This window comes from Marasmius oreades, chromosome 4, assembly GCF_018924745.1.
Source record: "Marasmius oreades isolate 03SP1 chromosome 4, whole genome shotgun sequence".
NCBI classification, from domain to species: domain Eukaryota; kingdom Fungi; phylum Basidiomycota; class Agaricomycetes; order Agaricales; family Marasmiaceae; genus Marasmius; species Marasmius oreades.
This window is the reverse complement of record NC_057326.1, coordinates 3,015,887-3,030,818: the sequence shown is the minus strand read 5'-3', so window position 1 is coordinate 3,030,818 and position 14,932 is coordinate 3,015,887. Positions and strand designations below refer to the sequence as shown.

Below are 14,932 nucleotides of genomic sequence, written 5' to 3'. Positions count from 1 at the left end.
ATTATTAAACCCCGTATCGTGATTCGTGAATTGACACCCACAACGTCCTCAAAGTGCTGAATCTTCGATGTCGATGGGAACCCGCTGCTTCTCGTCAAGAGGAGACTTATGTCCGAGTCAATGCAACGCCCGACAAGAAAACTCTGTTGTCCAGTCTCAAGGCTACCTTTACGACCAGGAGAGCGAAGAATTTCGATGGTGAAGACGGTGGTAAACTTGGCTTGCTAGGTGACTTTTTGGACGGACGGTACATGCCATCTCACGCCCTTTGTTTTTCATTTTCACCTCCGAGTCCAATTCGTAGGCATGGATGACTCTCGGTACACCTGAAGGCCCAAAGTTCGGAAGTATATCGTGGAACTTTCAACAGACATGAACATCTGTAGGTTTATTATTCACGAATCACACCAGCCATGATACCAAACGACTCATTCTGTCGAAACAGATGTAATATGTAGGCTTTACCTCACAGTCGCACCTGGTGTTGATACAGCCCTTCTGATGGCGATATGTATGTCTCGACCTTGGACCAGCAAGGACACGATCCTAAATCGCAGTGCCAGTTACAGATACGCTTAGGAGGGACCAATATTGTAGGGTGTATCGTCATTGATTTGGCATCTTTCGCATATACACTATAGATTCCCTGGGATACTGTGATTCAAACCAGAGCGAGTTGTGCACTGGCAGAGTGTGTACATGTCTCCCTTGCATCTGTTCAACCGACTTTCTGAAAAACACCCCACATCCGAACTCGGTACATCAGGCGATGATGAATACCCAGTTCGAAAATGAGGAAATTGTGTCCGCCTGCCAAAGTTGTCTGGTCATCTTGATTTTTTGGGAAAACTTCCGCTGTTGTGCCAGTTATCGCGTTATGTAGCACATTTCATACGCTTTGTTGTCGTTCAGTGTCCGGAATCATTCATGAGCAGTGATACAAGGTATCAAGTGTGCTACTATAGACCCCTGTATCATAATTTGGCGATTCGTGATGCGAAGGCCCCTGGAAAACCTCATCCACCAATCGCTCACAACGTCTCCCCCGCGCCTGTTCGACCGACTTTCTGAAAAACGCCTTGCATCCAAATTCGGTACATCTTCAGTTGACGCTTCCGGTTCACGATCAGGCGACGGTCAATACCCAGCTGTTCGATTTGAAAAAGGGGATGGTGGAGCGAAGATGGTTCGAAAAGACGTGGATGAATTTGTGGGTCGTTAGTCAGGAGGGGTGTTCCAACCCGCGGCGCTGGAATTTCGTCATCTACGATTGTAGGCTGAAGTAGTATCGGTATTGGTGAACCGGACTTTGATTCTAGCCCCTCATCTTCCATCTCTGTGGTCGTTGTTTTGATCGTCGCGGAGCTAGGAGAGGGTCCTGCGCCCGTGAAGATAACAGCCAGCTCATCTGTGGCGAGGTGAATGGAACATTCGTTTGGAGAAAGTATGAAGCAAGATCGCACACCCAATTCGAAAAAGTACACCCTCGTCTTATCTCCCCGGATGTAAAAATTGCCAAACTCGTCGTCCAACAATCTTCCCGCCTTGAATCTCAGCTGTGTGAGATCGTATCGACCATAGTCCCTTAATAAGACTAGGCCACCTGGTTTGAGGATCTAAGATTACGGGTCGGTCAAGCGAAGAGGAACAAAGATATTCAATGAAGCACACCTTATGCACATTTGAGACTGCACGCTCCCACTCATCAGGATGCAATGCACTCAGCACGAAAACCAGCACTACGATGTCAACCGATCCCTCCTCCACGCCAGGCGGTAGAGCATCTGGTGATGACAGATCCCATACAGCTGCATGAATCTTTCCAACGGGCGGAGATGTATATAGTGGATTGTTTTGTACAAGCTTGACAGCATGATTTGAGTAATCGTACGCGTACAACTCGAGTTGAGGGTTTTGATTCCCAGCAAGGAGAGGAAAAACCGAGTTGCCTGCTCCACATCCTATCTCTGCTATTTTCATCGGACCTGCCTAAAGAAGTGAAGACAGACTTGGAGCGAGAAGAAAAAATTATGACTCACCTCAGCCTTTGTAGACTCGACTAGCTTGGGGAACTCGTTATGCAACCATTTCCTATCTTTGAAAAAATTACTCGTGTTGTTTTTGTAGAAATTGTCCCAATGTCTAGCTGGTTTCTCGTTGTACTTGGCTCTATCCTGTGTGGGTACCGGTGAGAGACGCTGTTTGGCTAAAGATGTAGCGATGGTTTCATCTTGATCTGTTGGAGGAGGAACGTGGTCCCATGCGTTTTGTGTGAAGACTAGGGACTCGTCGGTGAGGAATCTAGATCCAAACGGTGGATCATCTGCATTGATATCGTGCACAGATGAAGCCCGTGTTAAATTCGTTGGAGGGGAGGCGTTTGTGGGCGTCATGGTGGTTACAGCGTGACATTGTTGGCTTTCGTCTGACCTCCATTGTCCACTCAAACGCGTGAATTAAGTGTTTCACGACCCAGGTGTGCTTTGGTTCTTTCATATTTCGTGTCTTATTTGACCTGATAACCCGTTTGTACAGCGATCGTGCAACGATGGCGGCTTCTTCGAGCACGGCTAGACAAACTTTCGACCTTCTGAACAACGTCAGAGAAATATCACCAGAGGACGAAATTTTCAAATTCGATCGCGAAGAACAAAAAAAGGTCATAGACGCGGCTCTCTGGAAGGATGAGTAAGGACTCTTCAAAGACTCAAATGAAGAATAACAGCTAAATCGTTGTAACTGCAGTCCCCATTATTTCAAACAATGCAAGATTTCAGCAGTGGCTTTGATTAAGATGGTACGCTCTCGACTTTTCCTGTGTCGAACCTTACTCGATGCCATATTTGTCCAGGTCATCCATGCACGTTCAGGCGTACCCTACGAAATTATGGGAATGATGCAAGGGAAAGTTATCGGCACGACCATGGTCATCATGGATTCGTTCGCATTACCGGTGCAAGGAACTGAGACGCGTGTAAATGCAGGGAACGAGGCAGCAGAGTACATGGTGCAGTATACCACGGGAAGCGAGAGGGTGCGTGCCGTTTAGTCCAACCTTTTCTCCTAACCTTTTTCTCAACTTTGGAACTTCAGGTGGGAAGGCTAGAAAATGCGATTGGATGGTATCATTCCCATCCAGGATACGGTTGTTGGTTGTCTGGTATCGATGTCAGCACGGAACTGAACAATCAGAAGTTCCAAGACCCATTCGTCGCAGTCGTCGTGCGTGTGACCCCGACTTCTTGATTTCCTCATCGTCTCATCGAACTGCTTGGATTCTAGATCGACCCAAACCGCACGATATCAGCTGGAAGAGTAGACATCGGCGCGTTCCGTACATATCCCGAGAACTACAAGCCCCCCAATACTTCTCCCTCCGAGTATCAATCTATACCGCTCAACAAGATCGAGGACTTCGGTGTTCACGCCAATCAGTACTACCAGCTAGAAGTAGAGATCTTCAAATCGAGTCTCGATAATGAGCTGTTAGGGATGTTGTGGAACAAGTATTGGGCCAATACACTCAGTCAGAGCCCTCTCATCTCGGTCAGTCTGTCCTCTCTCATTACTCGTCTCTGCTATCTTATCGTTTCATAGAACCGAGCATACGCGGTCGCGCAGCTCTCCGATCTCCACCAGAAACTGTCCAAGGTAGCAACGGGGATTCCAAACACACGTGCTACGTTACCTCCACTTCCTGAAAAAGAGAATTCCTCGAAGGTAACATTTACCCTCTGCACTCGTTTGCCTTGCTGAACTGTGGATAATAAATAGACTGAGAAAGAAGATAAGAAGAAAGAGGAGAGCCAGTTAGCAAAGAGCGTGAAAGACAGGTACGTACTTTCTGAGTGGTGGAATCGATACATTTGACTTACATCGTGTTCAGTGCCAAAATCGCAGTGGAAGCACAACATGGACTCATCTCGCAAGTAATTAAAGACGTGATCTTCTCCATGAGACCGAACAAGTTACCCACTCAGTCGAAAAGCGGTCCTGCAACCGACTCATCCAATACAGGACGAATTTCCGACCTTGCCGACACATCAATGGCCATTGGTTGAAACGGAAAACGTCGGTTTTCGGTATCATTTCTTGCCCATCTTGCTTTTGCATGTAGAATCCGTGCAAATTTGTGTATCATATGTCCATTGTACACCTCATCAAGTTTAACACTACGCGGATTGAAGCCTGATCTAGAGCGAAGATGCATACTCTCTCTCCTTCCACCGAGTCTTATGTACACATACATCGACTCGCCCCTTCTCTCTACCAAGGTCTCTCATCAACGCCACCCCCCGATCTCCTCTCGATGTACGTTCACACGTACTTCCAAAGAAACATCTCTTTCCACTGATCTCCCAAATTAAACCAACACAATCATCTGTTTCGCGTGACTCAAGCTCGTAATCTGCCTGCGACGACATTAGATGTGAAAGGAGAGGACAAGGATGAACAGATCTGCCTTGATGCTTGGTATATACGAACACACAAAGCTCCAGACTTTGACAACTTGTTTGAATTCAAAGCCGACAATTCAAATCAAATCAAGTACAGCTGACGTGCAAAAGAACCAAAAAGGGTATATCAACTAAGCCCGCTATGACGGGCGTACGCGTATTCTTTTCACCGACCTGGTTTCCCGCACGATTGAAGATTCCACAGTCTCATCAGGCTCATTATTACCACCAACAGACCCCAATTCATGTTCAGCGAAAGGCCTCTTTGAAGCTATGTAACACATCAGTCCTCAGTTGTAAAATCGGCGCCGTGTTTCCTCGTGAGTCCTGTTTGAGGTCGATAATGTTAATGTGAAGGTTTGAGTCGTGGTCGAAAGGGTATGGTGTGATTGAGGCTGGGGATTGAGATAGTGATGGAAACTCGCCGCCAGGAACCAGGCACTGAGCGACGCCAACCACCGCTGGCAAAGAAGACCGTCATACCCAAGTACATAAATCGGAGTCAGTGATAGACGTCGATTATAATAGACAGACTTCGGTGTGAGTTCCGGAAGACCGGAACGGAATTAATCGGTACGATCGGCCCGAGTTACAGAGGTGGTCAAAGCTTAGCGTTTCGTCTGTCCATCAAGATATGAAACGATCGACGCGACCTTCTGAGATCCACGTACGAGAGGATTCTGAAGGCTGTTGCATTGTCCTCGGAGTTCAAAAATACTAATAATGATTACGGTCCGAATCCGAGTCCAGCAAAACACTATCAACCGACTGGTAGGACCTCAAACACCTTTTGACATCCCGGAATCTCCTCGCTATTCATCATTCCTAACGCTCGTGGCCTATCCACGGCCGCATCATGGGGATCGGCGATTGTGGTAACACGACCGTCCCAAACGCACCGAACATCCTTTCCTTTGATGACCTGGGTAACCTCCCCATTATACAAACCTCGAATCTCTACGGACTGACGGGAAAAGAGAGCGATGTAAGATGAATTGAGGAGGGCAGCATGCTGGACCTCTACTCCCCATGAGACTACAGGTTTGGATCTTGTCGGCTCGCCCAACGAATCAAGATACAGTCCGAAATCTGTTACGTGGTTAGAGGGGTGTTCGTGAAGTAGAGAGCTAAAAAAAACGAACTGCTGTAGCAAATCAAGAACTCGTCTTTGTCCGACTCCGGGTCGCCTGGCACCCTAAACATCCCTAGCGGACGAAAAGATGAACGGAGCTTCGAGTCTACTACACTCTTGAAATCGTCCTTTGATGGAATTGTCATTGTTTGCAGGCTATACACGGCGGGTCAGAAATTTCGCAAAGGAATAATTGGGAACTAACTCAAAGGGATCCAGGACGTCGACACCTTTGATATGGAGAACAGCGAGTTTTGTGTTCAAGAAGATAACGTCGTGCGTCTCTCGAGGTATGTAGAATTTCTTGTAACTCTTGAACCAACCCGACTCACTGCTAGAGATTCTGGGAATATCGGCTTCCAATATGTAGAATGTGCTACTGAGCTGTTGGTGGGGGAGGGGGGGGGGTTGAGATCATCTACCTGCCATAACTTATCAAGGACAAATTTACCGAGCCTGACTTGACGTAGACAATCAACCTCCGTCCTTGCACGTATCCGCCGTTGAAGTAGTGAACATCCTTCTTCCTTTCACTTATTTGGTATGCCCGCTGGGATGCTTGTTGATGCGAAGGCGAGGCTGAAAACAACGCTTCTATGTGATACGCGTAGAGCGCCTAAAAAAAGAGACACCATCGTAAACCTGTTTCAGCACATTTTATTCATTGAGATCATTCCAACCTTATCAGCTAGGACCACAAAAATCCCTATGTCTTCTAAGATCGCGAATTGGGAGAGTTTCTTCACTAGAAGTACGCGCCGCAAGGCTGGAAAACACCTCCGGGCCTTAGGTTCGATGCTTCCCAAAAGGATGGGAAACACTCACACTGGGGATCATTCCTACATCCTACCCATATACCCTCGGCACATCCAATCGCAATTAAATCCTCTCCGTCCGGCGATCCTTCGATAGAGGGAGGACGCATGGTAAATTTATATATCGAGTAGAAGAGAGGGGTTCGCACTCACTAAAGGGCACCGAACAAATCACTTTGCTTGTAACTTCACTTCCTATCGTAAAGATCGTCTTGGTATCGAAAACTTGCTGAGATTTTCCTTCGTCCTCCATTTTTGAGGGGGTGGGGATACTTAGTCCCAAGGCTGCCAAGATGGAGAGCCCTAAATATTGAACATCTTCGCTCCATTGTATAACCGGGGTGCTGTGCACTCGTTTCCCAACGGCGATAAAGGTCTAGATTGTCAGAGACCCACGGTGTCATTCAAAACGAATGCTATCAATTCTTTATCATAAGAAGGGGAAGAGTAGTAAAGACCCCTTCCACTCGTCTCCGCGCACAGCGTTCAATTCCGCAGACCCATTCCAAACCAGTGTTTTCACGCAGGATTGGAGCCTGCCAAGGGCCGGGAATCGTTACTTGTGACGGAATGCGACACGCATCATCGGTCCTTGTTGGGATGGTTAGTGAGTCTGGACTCTGGAGTCACACGGTCGCAAAACGCGACAGAGATAGTTGGACTGATTTCAAGGGCGTTCCAATGTGGCTTCACTAATAATAACCCACAATCAAAATCAGTGCAAGAAAGGGAAAAGGTACACACATACTCAAGCCTCGTCAACGGCGTTGCCGGGGTTCAAGAAAACTCCGTTCATTCATTATTAGACCCAAAGGACTAGAAAGGGGGGAAAGGATTTTTATAAGCCAAAAATGTACCGAAAAGGATAGGAATACTAACATGAACCATGATACAAATTAGAAGATAACAAGAAGAGATGGGATGGTCTACGACGAAATGTATGATCAAATCAGCACCCACAGGGCCACATACGCCTAGGCATGCGTGGCTAACTAAATATATATCCCACGGTTCAAAGTTTCATAGGCTGGATTATCATGCTTGTATTCATCTATGGATATAAGTATGCTTTTAGTACAGTGAATTAATAAATACTCAATTCTTGTATAAACCGCAGGTAATCATTCCGAGCAGTTAGAACAAAAATCTCCCGAAAACACAGTTTCACATACGAAACCCCGTCACAGGCCGCAGCGTAGGCGAATGCGGCGGCGAATACGACTGCGGGAAATACGCAGGCGTAGAAGGAGACGCCAACGAACCAGGCAAATAAAGAGGTATCGTCGGAATGAGCTCAAACACATGCTGAGCAATCGCCTTTGAGTTGTTTCTCCCGTTCTGGAATACCATCGCCGCCCCCCGTGTCGAGTCATGCGAGTTCATCACCCCATGCACGCGAGGCTCTTGTACCATCCGGTCGTCGTCTTCTTGTCCCGGTATGGAGTTTATCGTGGCAGCCACTTTGGCACCACGTCCATCCCAAAGACAGTGCACGTCGTTGCCGTTGATGATTTGAGCTAGTCGACCCGTTTGGACGTGTCGGATTTCTATGAACCGGATGTCGAAGAGGAGGATGTATGGTGAATGAAGAGCGACGCGTTCGGCGGTACCCTCCCATTCGATCAGACCATTTGTTCTGGATGGTTCACCACGCTTGTTGACATAAAGGCCAAACTCTGACAAAGTTTCATCATCAGCAACCGTGGATTGCGAAACGTGTGCAAGGAAACGAACCATTGTAACAAAGCAGGAACTCCTCGTCCGTCGATCTGAACATCCCAAGCGGCCGACAAGCCTCACATCGCTTGATCAGACCACTGAGTCTAGGGTCTTCTCTCTGAGGGATCGTCACACTCTGCAAACTGAAGAATGGATATAGATAAGACACGACTCAACCCAGAGCAAGAAAGAGAGCAACAAACTTACTCTGACAAATCCATAATCTCGAACCCTTTGGAACACAAGATGGCGATTCTTGCTTTCAGGAAAATCAAGTCATACGACTCCGAAGGTAAGAAGAACTCTCGGAATGGCCGGAACCAATCCGACTTTGGTGTCCTGAAACCAAAGCGAGAACCCAATCCCGCAGAAGCCTTCGTCACCTCTTTGATTTTATCGATGACGGGTTCTACAGCACAGAATATGCTATCCATCTGTCAAGAAGAATAAGACTGGGGGTCACAAAAGAGTTCTGCAAGGGACCCTTACACTCTTCTTTTTCATGTAGATAACAAGTGTTCTTCCTTGCAGTGTTCCTACACTAAAGAAATAGACTTCCTTGTTTCCGCTCAGTTTTTGCGGTGTTTGGGATGTATGCTGATTCGATGGCAAAGACGGAACCAAAGCCTCAATATGGTACGCAAACAGTTGCTAAAGAACGTATCAGCAGTAGGTTCGGTGGATCATTCGGCGCGTCGTACCTTGTCAGCAAGAACTAGGAAGATTCCAAAGTCTTCTAGCATTGCACATTGAGATACCATTTTCAAATGGAGGACACGTCGCATGGCTGGTTTCTGTAGTTAGCCAAAGTTGAATGAAAAGTTGCCTAGAAACAGCACACACATCGAGAATCATGTCTAAATCCAATCCAAACACCCTCCGCGCAACCAATAGCGACGAGACCACGTCCATCAGCCGTATCTTGTAGACAGATACATGAGCACCTCAAAAAAAGATAAAACGAAAGAAAAATAAACTTACTGAATGGGACAGAACAGGTAACTTTACCCGTAAACGGGGTATCTCCACTCCAAGGCGCCCCATCCGAATTTGTCCCAATGACAGGCGGTACGAGGAACGTATCAGTGCTCAAAGTCTCGACCTCAAACACCTTATTCGACTCTTGCACAACCTTCCTCAACCCCATCGCTTCTTCCAACTTGATTCGCCATTCCATACGAGCTTGCGCTGATTCCGCATAAAGAATATAGGCACCTCCCATTCGACCGTTATGATGAATCGTACATGGGAACACAGATCGGGAGTCTGTGGCCACCAGGGTGCCGGTGGGGTTGGACGAGCCGCTGACGTTATTGTTGATCGTGGTCATGGATGTATCGCCGGTCCTCAGAAGATTAGCAGAGGAGTCGCCAGTGTTGGTGTTATGTCGTTCACCCCGAAGGTTGCGTAGCAGGCCTGCACCTCGTTGTGTCGGCGGATCGGTGAAATTGACTAGTGTCAATAGATCAAGTGGTATCGGCTGTTTTACGGTTTATGAGGAACGTGTTTTATCGTCATCGACAGGAAAACTCACCCGGCGATTCACGTAGTACTTCGTGACCCCATCCCTCTCCCTACATTTGGTCATGACGACTTATCCCAGGACCTTTATTAGCACCATCAAAGTCGTACAATTTCACGCAAAGCACTCACAGTAGTTATCAAACAGCAGAACAAACAATTCACTCCACCCGTTCAGTCCTCCTTCCGGTTGCCGTAGAAGTTTGCCTGTGTGTATCAGAGAACGATTTTCATTCAATAGGTCCATGTCCTATATTCACACCGTGAATCGTCAATGATCCTACTATCAATAGTGAGCGAGGAGCGACTTACGATCCATTCTCCCGGCTTGAATACGATATTAGAATTATATCTCCACAGTTCCACCTTCTGCTTCGCAGACACAACACCAGGCTCCGAGTCCTTCCCAAGAGCTTTAATGACTTCTAGTACTTGAGGTATATCCTGATGGTCTTCATGACCAGGTATCGTTTCGTCCATGACATTCTTCAAAAGAAGCTCGTATCGGAGGAGTCGGGGTATAGGCCGGTTAATAAAACTCTTCATGTCCAGACGGTTCGCTTCCGGATGCCGAACACAATCCTATAATGGAACATAACATTCTCAGCACACATAATGCAGAACCCAAAAAAAAAGAGAGAGCGTTCTACCTCCACAAATTTCTTGAAAACAGGGTTTTGCGCCAGTTCCTCATCGATTCTATACTCCGAAATCGGATAATGGGTGATATATTCTAGGTAGGCATCTCGAAAGTTGAGTGCCGCATCGAAAACGGCGGCTGTTATACTTCGGATGACAGGATGCTCTTCTCGTTGAATTTCTTGTAACTTCTCGAGTAAGCGGCGATGATGAACAAACAATTCAGCGTAGTTATGAAAGACATCAGTGACGAACTGCTCTAAGCGGTCTGGAGGTATGACGGGTGGATTAGCGTCGCGCAGCGGGCGAATGTAGATCTATGACAACAAACGTCAGCACCGAGATTAGATGATGAGGTTACGCCACACACCACACCGATATTCTCCAGATCCTTCACATACGCCATCTCTCCCTTGATCAACTCAAAAATGATACTCTGCCTCTTACACTCCATCTTCGAAATACCCAACTCTTTCGCTTTCGAACTCATATCACCACCACCCTTCCCACCGCTAACCATATCGAACCACTCCCACTTTTCAGCTGGTCCTCTTCCCATCGACGTCTGGAACGTCCGCATCTGTGCAACACCCTGCAATGCCTTGATAGCGTCAATCGCTTCAACAAGAAAATCAGCGTCCGGGTTTCCTTCAACCGTCTCGTTGAGTATGGCTTCTAGAAGAACAGGATATTTCTGAAGATGTTCAATGGGCCGATTCAAATAATGTTTGAGATCCAGACGGAAATTCGTGGACGGTGGGTTCGGTGAACTCGGGTCATCATTTCCGTTCGAAATGCTCATGTTCCGATGTCGTTGTACTTCCCTTGTACATTGCTGGGTGAGAAGAAGTACATGTTAGCCTCGGGCTCAGGGAGAAAACAAAGATGCTGATGCTATACACACCTCAACAAACAACTTCCACTGGACATTGTTCTCTGCTTCTTCCCTAAGTCTCTTCTCAGCAGCCATGTACCCTCCAACATAGATAGGATAGGCCATTCTAAACTCGGTAGCAGCATCCAGAAATATATCCCCAATCTTTTGTATGACCGGACTCTGTTCTCGTTGTCGCACATACAGCACTTCCAATAACCTCTTATTGCATTCCCGCAAATCGAGAATATTACTGAACACCGTATCGATGAAAGCATCGAGTGGTGAATCCGCACTCGGTGTGACAGCATGGAGGGATGGAAACGAGTTCCTAATAGGCGAAGACGGAGACGCAGCTATTATGGGCGGATTGGCCTGTCGTAAAGGGCGAATAAAAACAGACTCGATGATGTCAAGATCTTCGATATACTGTTCCTCTTTACTGATCAACTTGTGTATGATAGTTTGTCTGTTGATCTCGGTTTCAGGCAACGACGCCAACACCTCCTTCGGCACCGCTTTAATCCAATCTTCTCTCAACGACCCTTGGACTGGTTCAGGAACTGCCGGTGCCGGACCAAGAATAGAATCGCCCCGTCTCGGGCATCGGGGAGAATAGCAAGGCGCGCCATCAACGCAATCCGGGGTGTAGCATCTAGTCAACACTGTCACCACCCCAGTTGGTAGCTCAGCGGGTTCTCCACCAGACGGTCCTTCCTGATCATCCCAAAACATATAAACATCCTCAACGCCGTCCTGCAATGCTTCACTACCCCACTCGACCTCGTAAAAGAACAGCTGAGACTGTAACGAGCGCGCAACTTGTAGAGCCGCTCGCCTGTCACTCGTGGATATATTGTGGTTGATCGCAAGCTCCCGTTGAATGAGCGACTGTATAGTGGAGACGATATCCTTTCCCGTGAATGCACGTGGATAGGGTATACTACCCTTTACATGTGTTCCCCGGGTTACTTTGTCTTTGAGTTGCACGGCCAGGTGGGAGAGAAGGGAATAGTTGACGAAGCGTGATTCGTCTTCTGAAACATCTGAGCCATTCCAGGGATTGCCACCGCCATCTTCACTTATAACTCGTCCGTCCTCATAAACCACTTCGTCGGGGGTGTTTTGGGGTCCAGCGCTGATCGCGTGCAACAAGTCGGAATTGGTTCGTTTCTGTTGGTAGGGTCGAGAGCTAGGACCGGCTATGTTTGATGGACTAGGGTCGTAGAGTGGGGAATCCACATCTGTAAGAGCAGCATTAGCCTTGTAAAACAAATTTGGATGGAGAAGTTCAAGGCAGCAGTTCGACGTCGTTGATGTTCATGATAGTCAAGGTCGTCGTCGTGAATCATGCTGGATCTGTGATTTTTTTCCCCTTTGTTAGCTGTAAAGAATAATGTAAAAGTAAAACGACCTCGTACATGTGCTTCACTTCTCAGACGCGACAACCCAGCCATATCAAAACACGACATTGAATCTGCTGCCTTGCATAGAATAATACTGACATTGATCTCGAGGGGAAGAAACACCTAATCCAGAACCGGATGCTTCTGGCGATGACCACTGAACTGAGCTCTTTTCGTCCGTTGGAAATGAAGTATTGTTTCCTGATTGACGCGGTGAATACGCAGGTATATCCTCAGCATAAGCGGGATTCGCGATCGGAGGTGGAGGTGGTGGTGGTGGTGGTGTAAATGGATAATGAGGTGCTGCCTCTTCGGTCGGCGACTGGACGAAATAAGTGCTGGGCTTGAAGGGTAGCTGTCTACTACTGAGAATGCTTCCATCTGGAGAGTCGAGGCCATGTGGACGTGCAGATACAGGAGAGGAAGTAGCAGAGCCGGGAGTTGGTGGAAGTGGCCTGTTACTTCGAGAACGGCTAGGACCGCTGGTCGCCTTCTGATTCAGCGAACCAGCATCGTATCCTGACCATACTGTATCATATAGTTCATTGAGTTTTTCTTCATTGCAGTGACTTGAGTCGACATCTGTCATCGCTGCTGGCGTCGTGGAAAAAAAGAAATGAGGGGAAAGGAATACAACGGGCCCGGGGGTCACATTTTACTTTTCAATTTACTCCCGTTCCCGTGAAATTCATATTCACCCTGAAACATGCGGTCGCCTCCATGTAAGTACTTTAGCATATTGACTGGTGTAAATGTGGTCTAATCAAATGGAGGCGTGTACTACTTGGGACAACATTGACATGCAAGAATGAATCTGGGGAATATCCGGTAACGAAACAAAGGTCTGGAAGGTGAGATGGGAACCTATAAGTGGCTACAAGCTAGTGCCTTTCGGTGGGATGTCGATTGGGGTTCCTATTATGTCGAAAGTCCTTCTCTATTCGCGCATGGCCCTTGTTCCGGACTGACAAGCTTCGGAAGCTTCTGCGCGCAAAATCAGGTGGAGGCGAGGCAACATATTGGCCCATAGCCTACTGCAATGGAAGTCGTAACACCAAGACGGACGTTTAACGATCAGCAGTCATATGCTTCTGTGAATGCTCTCCACAAAGGATGGACAAAATGTCGACGACCGCTTGCAGGCATGTTCGCATAACTTGATCACAAGCGGTGTACCGTTGCAGTGCCTTCAGGATGAGAATATAAATGTCATTACAACGGGTCTTCCGAAGAGGTAGTTGGTGGCATACGCACGTTGATCATCTGCCAGAAAACAGACCAACGCCGGACACACTGTCCTACCGCCGTGCTCCGCCATCGAGACCCGCCCGGCCTCCAGTCCTTCTCTGGCCGGTGATCGACTTAAATTTGGAACCCTCCTTCTTCAAGCCAGCGCGGAAGTTTCAGTGAATATTACGTTTGGGCTCTCGCAAGACCTACTCTATGAAAGCTGCGCTTTACCGCCGCGATCTCCAGCTTCAGGACTCTAAACCATTCCTTCATGGGCTTCCACGCGGTTATGGACAAGGTTTACACGGAACTCACTGCTCAGTGACGAGGATGCGGCGAGCCAGCACTCTTAAGTGACCTAGGTCCTCATGCACGCTTCCTCCTCGGTTGTCGTTAACATCTGTTGCCTCTGCGGCGAACAACATTCAGTCTCGGAGTGAGCTTCATCGCATCAAGTGAGTCTTGGAGGTGAACGTTGTTTCAAACTGTACTGTTATTTACACTTAACTGATAACACCAACCTAGATTGTCTCTTCTCATGTCCTCTTTTCCACCTTTCCACCTTTCCACCTTTCCCCTCTCTTCCATCGTGAGCACATCTCATCCGCTTCCTCCGTGTTCAATTAGCAGAGAAAAGTAGACTTGTGAGAAGTCTGCCCGTCTTCAGGCATTATCTCCGTGAATTCCAACAGAAAACCCCAATCACTGATATCAATCCCAGGTACCGTTTAAACTTCAATAATCCCTTTCGAAAGGGAGACGGCTGTAACAGCCCGTACGTCTGCCGGCCAACGTATCGAGTCTCGACAGTACGAATCGTGTTGGACACGTCCACCAGGAGGGAGTGGTGACTGGTGACGGTCGATAACGTAGTCGCCGGCGGAGCCAAGCTTGGACATTGTTGGATACGATCCGCCGCATAGTATGTTCAAACCCGTGTCTCAAACGCGTTTTCCTCGCCGTTACAGACTCCACTAACTCGTTCGTCCCCAGGCATAAACCGCTCGACGCCTGCGACTCGTTCCACAAATCAACGGAGGAGTAGCTGATGTGGGTTTTCCGGATCACTTCCAGCTCAAAGGGATAAGAACGTTCTGGTGCTACTGTCCACACGGAGGGAAATATTGAGGATTAATGCA

The 14,932-nt window shown here is 47.7% G+C and overlaps 4 protein-coding genes across 6 annotated transcripts; 1 reads left to right on the top strand and 3 right to left on the bottom strand.

Moving 5' to 3' along the window:
• Positions 1 to 670: 670 nt before the first annotated feature.
• On the bottom strand, positions 671 to 2,405 carry E1B28_007789 (uncharacterized protein). Of its 3 annotated transcripts, XM_043152565.1 has the most exons (4): positions 2,040 to 2,405; positions 1,672 to 1,989; positions 1,464 to 1,616; positions 671 to 1,408 (listed from the first exon to the last, which is right to left on the bottom strand). In XM_043152565.1, exons 1-4 carry the CDS (start codon positions 2,391 to 2,393, stop codon positions 1,316 to 1,318), a joined length of 918 nt encoding a protein of 305 aa, XP_043010651.1. In that variant the 5' UTR covers positions 2,394 to 2,405; the 3' UTR covers positions 671 to 1,315. The 3 variants fall into 3 exon arrangements, with proteins under 3 accessions (XP_043010651.1, XP_043010652.1, XP_043010650.1); XM_043152566.1 differs by having other exon boundaries at positions 671 to 1,616; XM_043152564.1 differs by having other exon boundaries at positions 902 to 1,616; positions 1,672 to 1,985.
• An 8-nt stretch (positions 2,406 to 2,413) lies between these two features.
• On the top strand, positions 2,414 to 4,359 carry E1B28_007788 (uncharacterized protein). The gene is made up of 9 exons (XM_043152563.1): positions 2,414 to 2,476; positions 2,536 to 2,688; positions 2,746 to 2,797; positions 2,852 to 3,034; positions 3,094 to 3,222; positions 3,283 to 3,546; positions 3,598 to 3,720; positions 3,775 to 3,833; positions 3,887 to 4,359. The coding sequence occupies exons 2-9, from the start codon at positions 2,549 to 2,551 to the stop codon at positions 4,059 to 4,061; spliced, it is 1,125 nt and encodes a 374-aa protein (XP_043010649.1). The 5' UTR covers positions 2,414 to 2,476; positions 2,536 to 2,548; the 3' UTR covers positions 4,062 to 4,359.
• Positions 4,360 to 5,110: 751 nt separating this feature from the next.
• On the bottom strand, positions 5,111 to 6,697 carry E1B28_007787 (uncharacterized protein). Its single transcript, XM_043152562.1, has 7 exons — positions 6,558 to 6,697; positions 6,415 to 6,492; positions 6,270 to 6,355; positions 6,041 to 6,205; positions 5,795 to 5,973; positions 5,600 to 5,745; positions 5,111 to 5,546 (listed from the first exon to the last, which is right to left on the bottom strand). The coding sequence occupies exons 1-7, from the start codon at positions 6,655 to 6,657 to the stop codon at positions 5,218 to 5,220; spliced, it is 1,083 nt and encodes a 360-aa protein (XP_043010648.1). The 5' UTR covers positions 6,658 to 6,697; the 3' UTR covers positions 5,111 to 5,217.
• Positions 6,698 to 7,322: 625 nt separating this feature from the next.
• On the bottom strand, positions 7,323 to 13,201 carry E1B28_007786 (uncharacterized protein). The gene is made up of 14 exons (XM_043152561.1): positions 12,663 to 13,201; positions 11,188 to 12,401; positions 10,654 to 11,118; positions 10,295 to 10,600; positions 9,957 to 10,226; positions 9,777 to 9,894; positions 9,658 to 9,716; positions 9,105 to 9,603; positions 8,967 to 9,044; positions 8,825 to 8,910; positions 8,613 to 8,774; positions 8,331 to 8,557; positions 8,139 to 8,266; positions 7,323 to 8,080 (listed from the first exon to the last, which is right to left on the bottom strand). Exons 1-14 carry the CDS (start codon positions 13,150 to 13,152, stop codon positions 7,569 to 7,571), a joined length of 4,614 nt encoding a protein of 1,537 aa, XP_043010647.1. The 5' UTR covers positions 13,153 to 13,201; the 3' UTR covers positions 7,323 to 7,568.
• Between the last annotated feature and the right edge of the window lie 1,731 nt (positions 13,202 to 14,932).

Excerpts from the sequence above, each read along its gene's own strand:
- E1B28_007788 (XM_043152563.1), top strand. The coding sequence starts at position 2,549 with ATGGCGGCTTCTTCGAGCACGGCTAGACAAACTTTCGACCTTCTGAAC. Across the intron at positions 2,798-2,851 it reads CAGTGGCTTTGATTAAGATG|GTCATCCATGCACGTTCAGG; the intron begins GTACGCTCTCGA and ends ATATTTGTCCAG. Across the intron at positions 3,223-3,282 it reads ACCCATTCGTCGCAGTCGTC|ATCGACCCAAACCGCACGAT; the intron begins GTGCGTGTGACC and ends CTTGGATTCTAG.
- E1B28_007787 (XM_043152562.1), bottom strand. The coding sequence starts at position 6,657 with ATGGAGGACGAAGGAAAATCTCAGCAAGTTTTCGATACCAAGACGATC. Across the intron at positions 6,493-6,557 it reads GATTTGTTCGGTGCCCTTTA|GATCGCCGGACGGAGAGGAT; the intron begins GTGAGTGCGAAC and ends CCTCTATCGAAG. Across the intron at positions 6,356-6,414 it reads ATGTAGGAATGATCCCCAGT|CCTTGCGGCGCGTACTTCTA; the intron begins GTGAGTGTTTCC and ends GGTGTTTTCCAG.
- E1B28_007789 (XM_043152566.1), bottom strand. The coding sequence starts at position 2,393 with ATGACGCCCACAAACGCCTCCCCTCCAACGAATTTAACACGGGCTTCA. Across the intron at positions 1,990-2,039 it reads TCGAGTCTACAAAGGCTGAG|GCAGGTCCGATGAAAATAGC; the intron begins GTGAGTCATAAT and ends TCACTTCTTTAG. Across the intron at positions 1,617-1,671 it reads CAGTCTCAAATGTGCATAAG|ATCCTCAAACCAGGTGGCCT; the intron begins GTGTGCTTCATT and ends CCGTAATCTTAG.
- E1B28_007786 (XM_043152561.1), bottom strand. The coding sequence starts at position 13,152 with ATGACAGATGTCGACTCAAGTCACTGCAATGAAGAAAAACTCAATGAA. Across the intron at positions 11,119-11,187 it reads AGTGGAAGTTGTTTGTTGAG|CAATGTACAAGGGAAGTACA; the intron begins GTGTGTATAGCA and ends CTTCTCACCCAG. Across the intron at positions 8,267-8,330 it reads GAGATTATGGATTTGTCAGA|TTTGCAGAGTGTGACGATCC; the intron begins GTAAGTTTGTTG and ends TCCATTCTTCAG.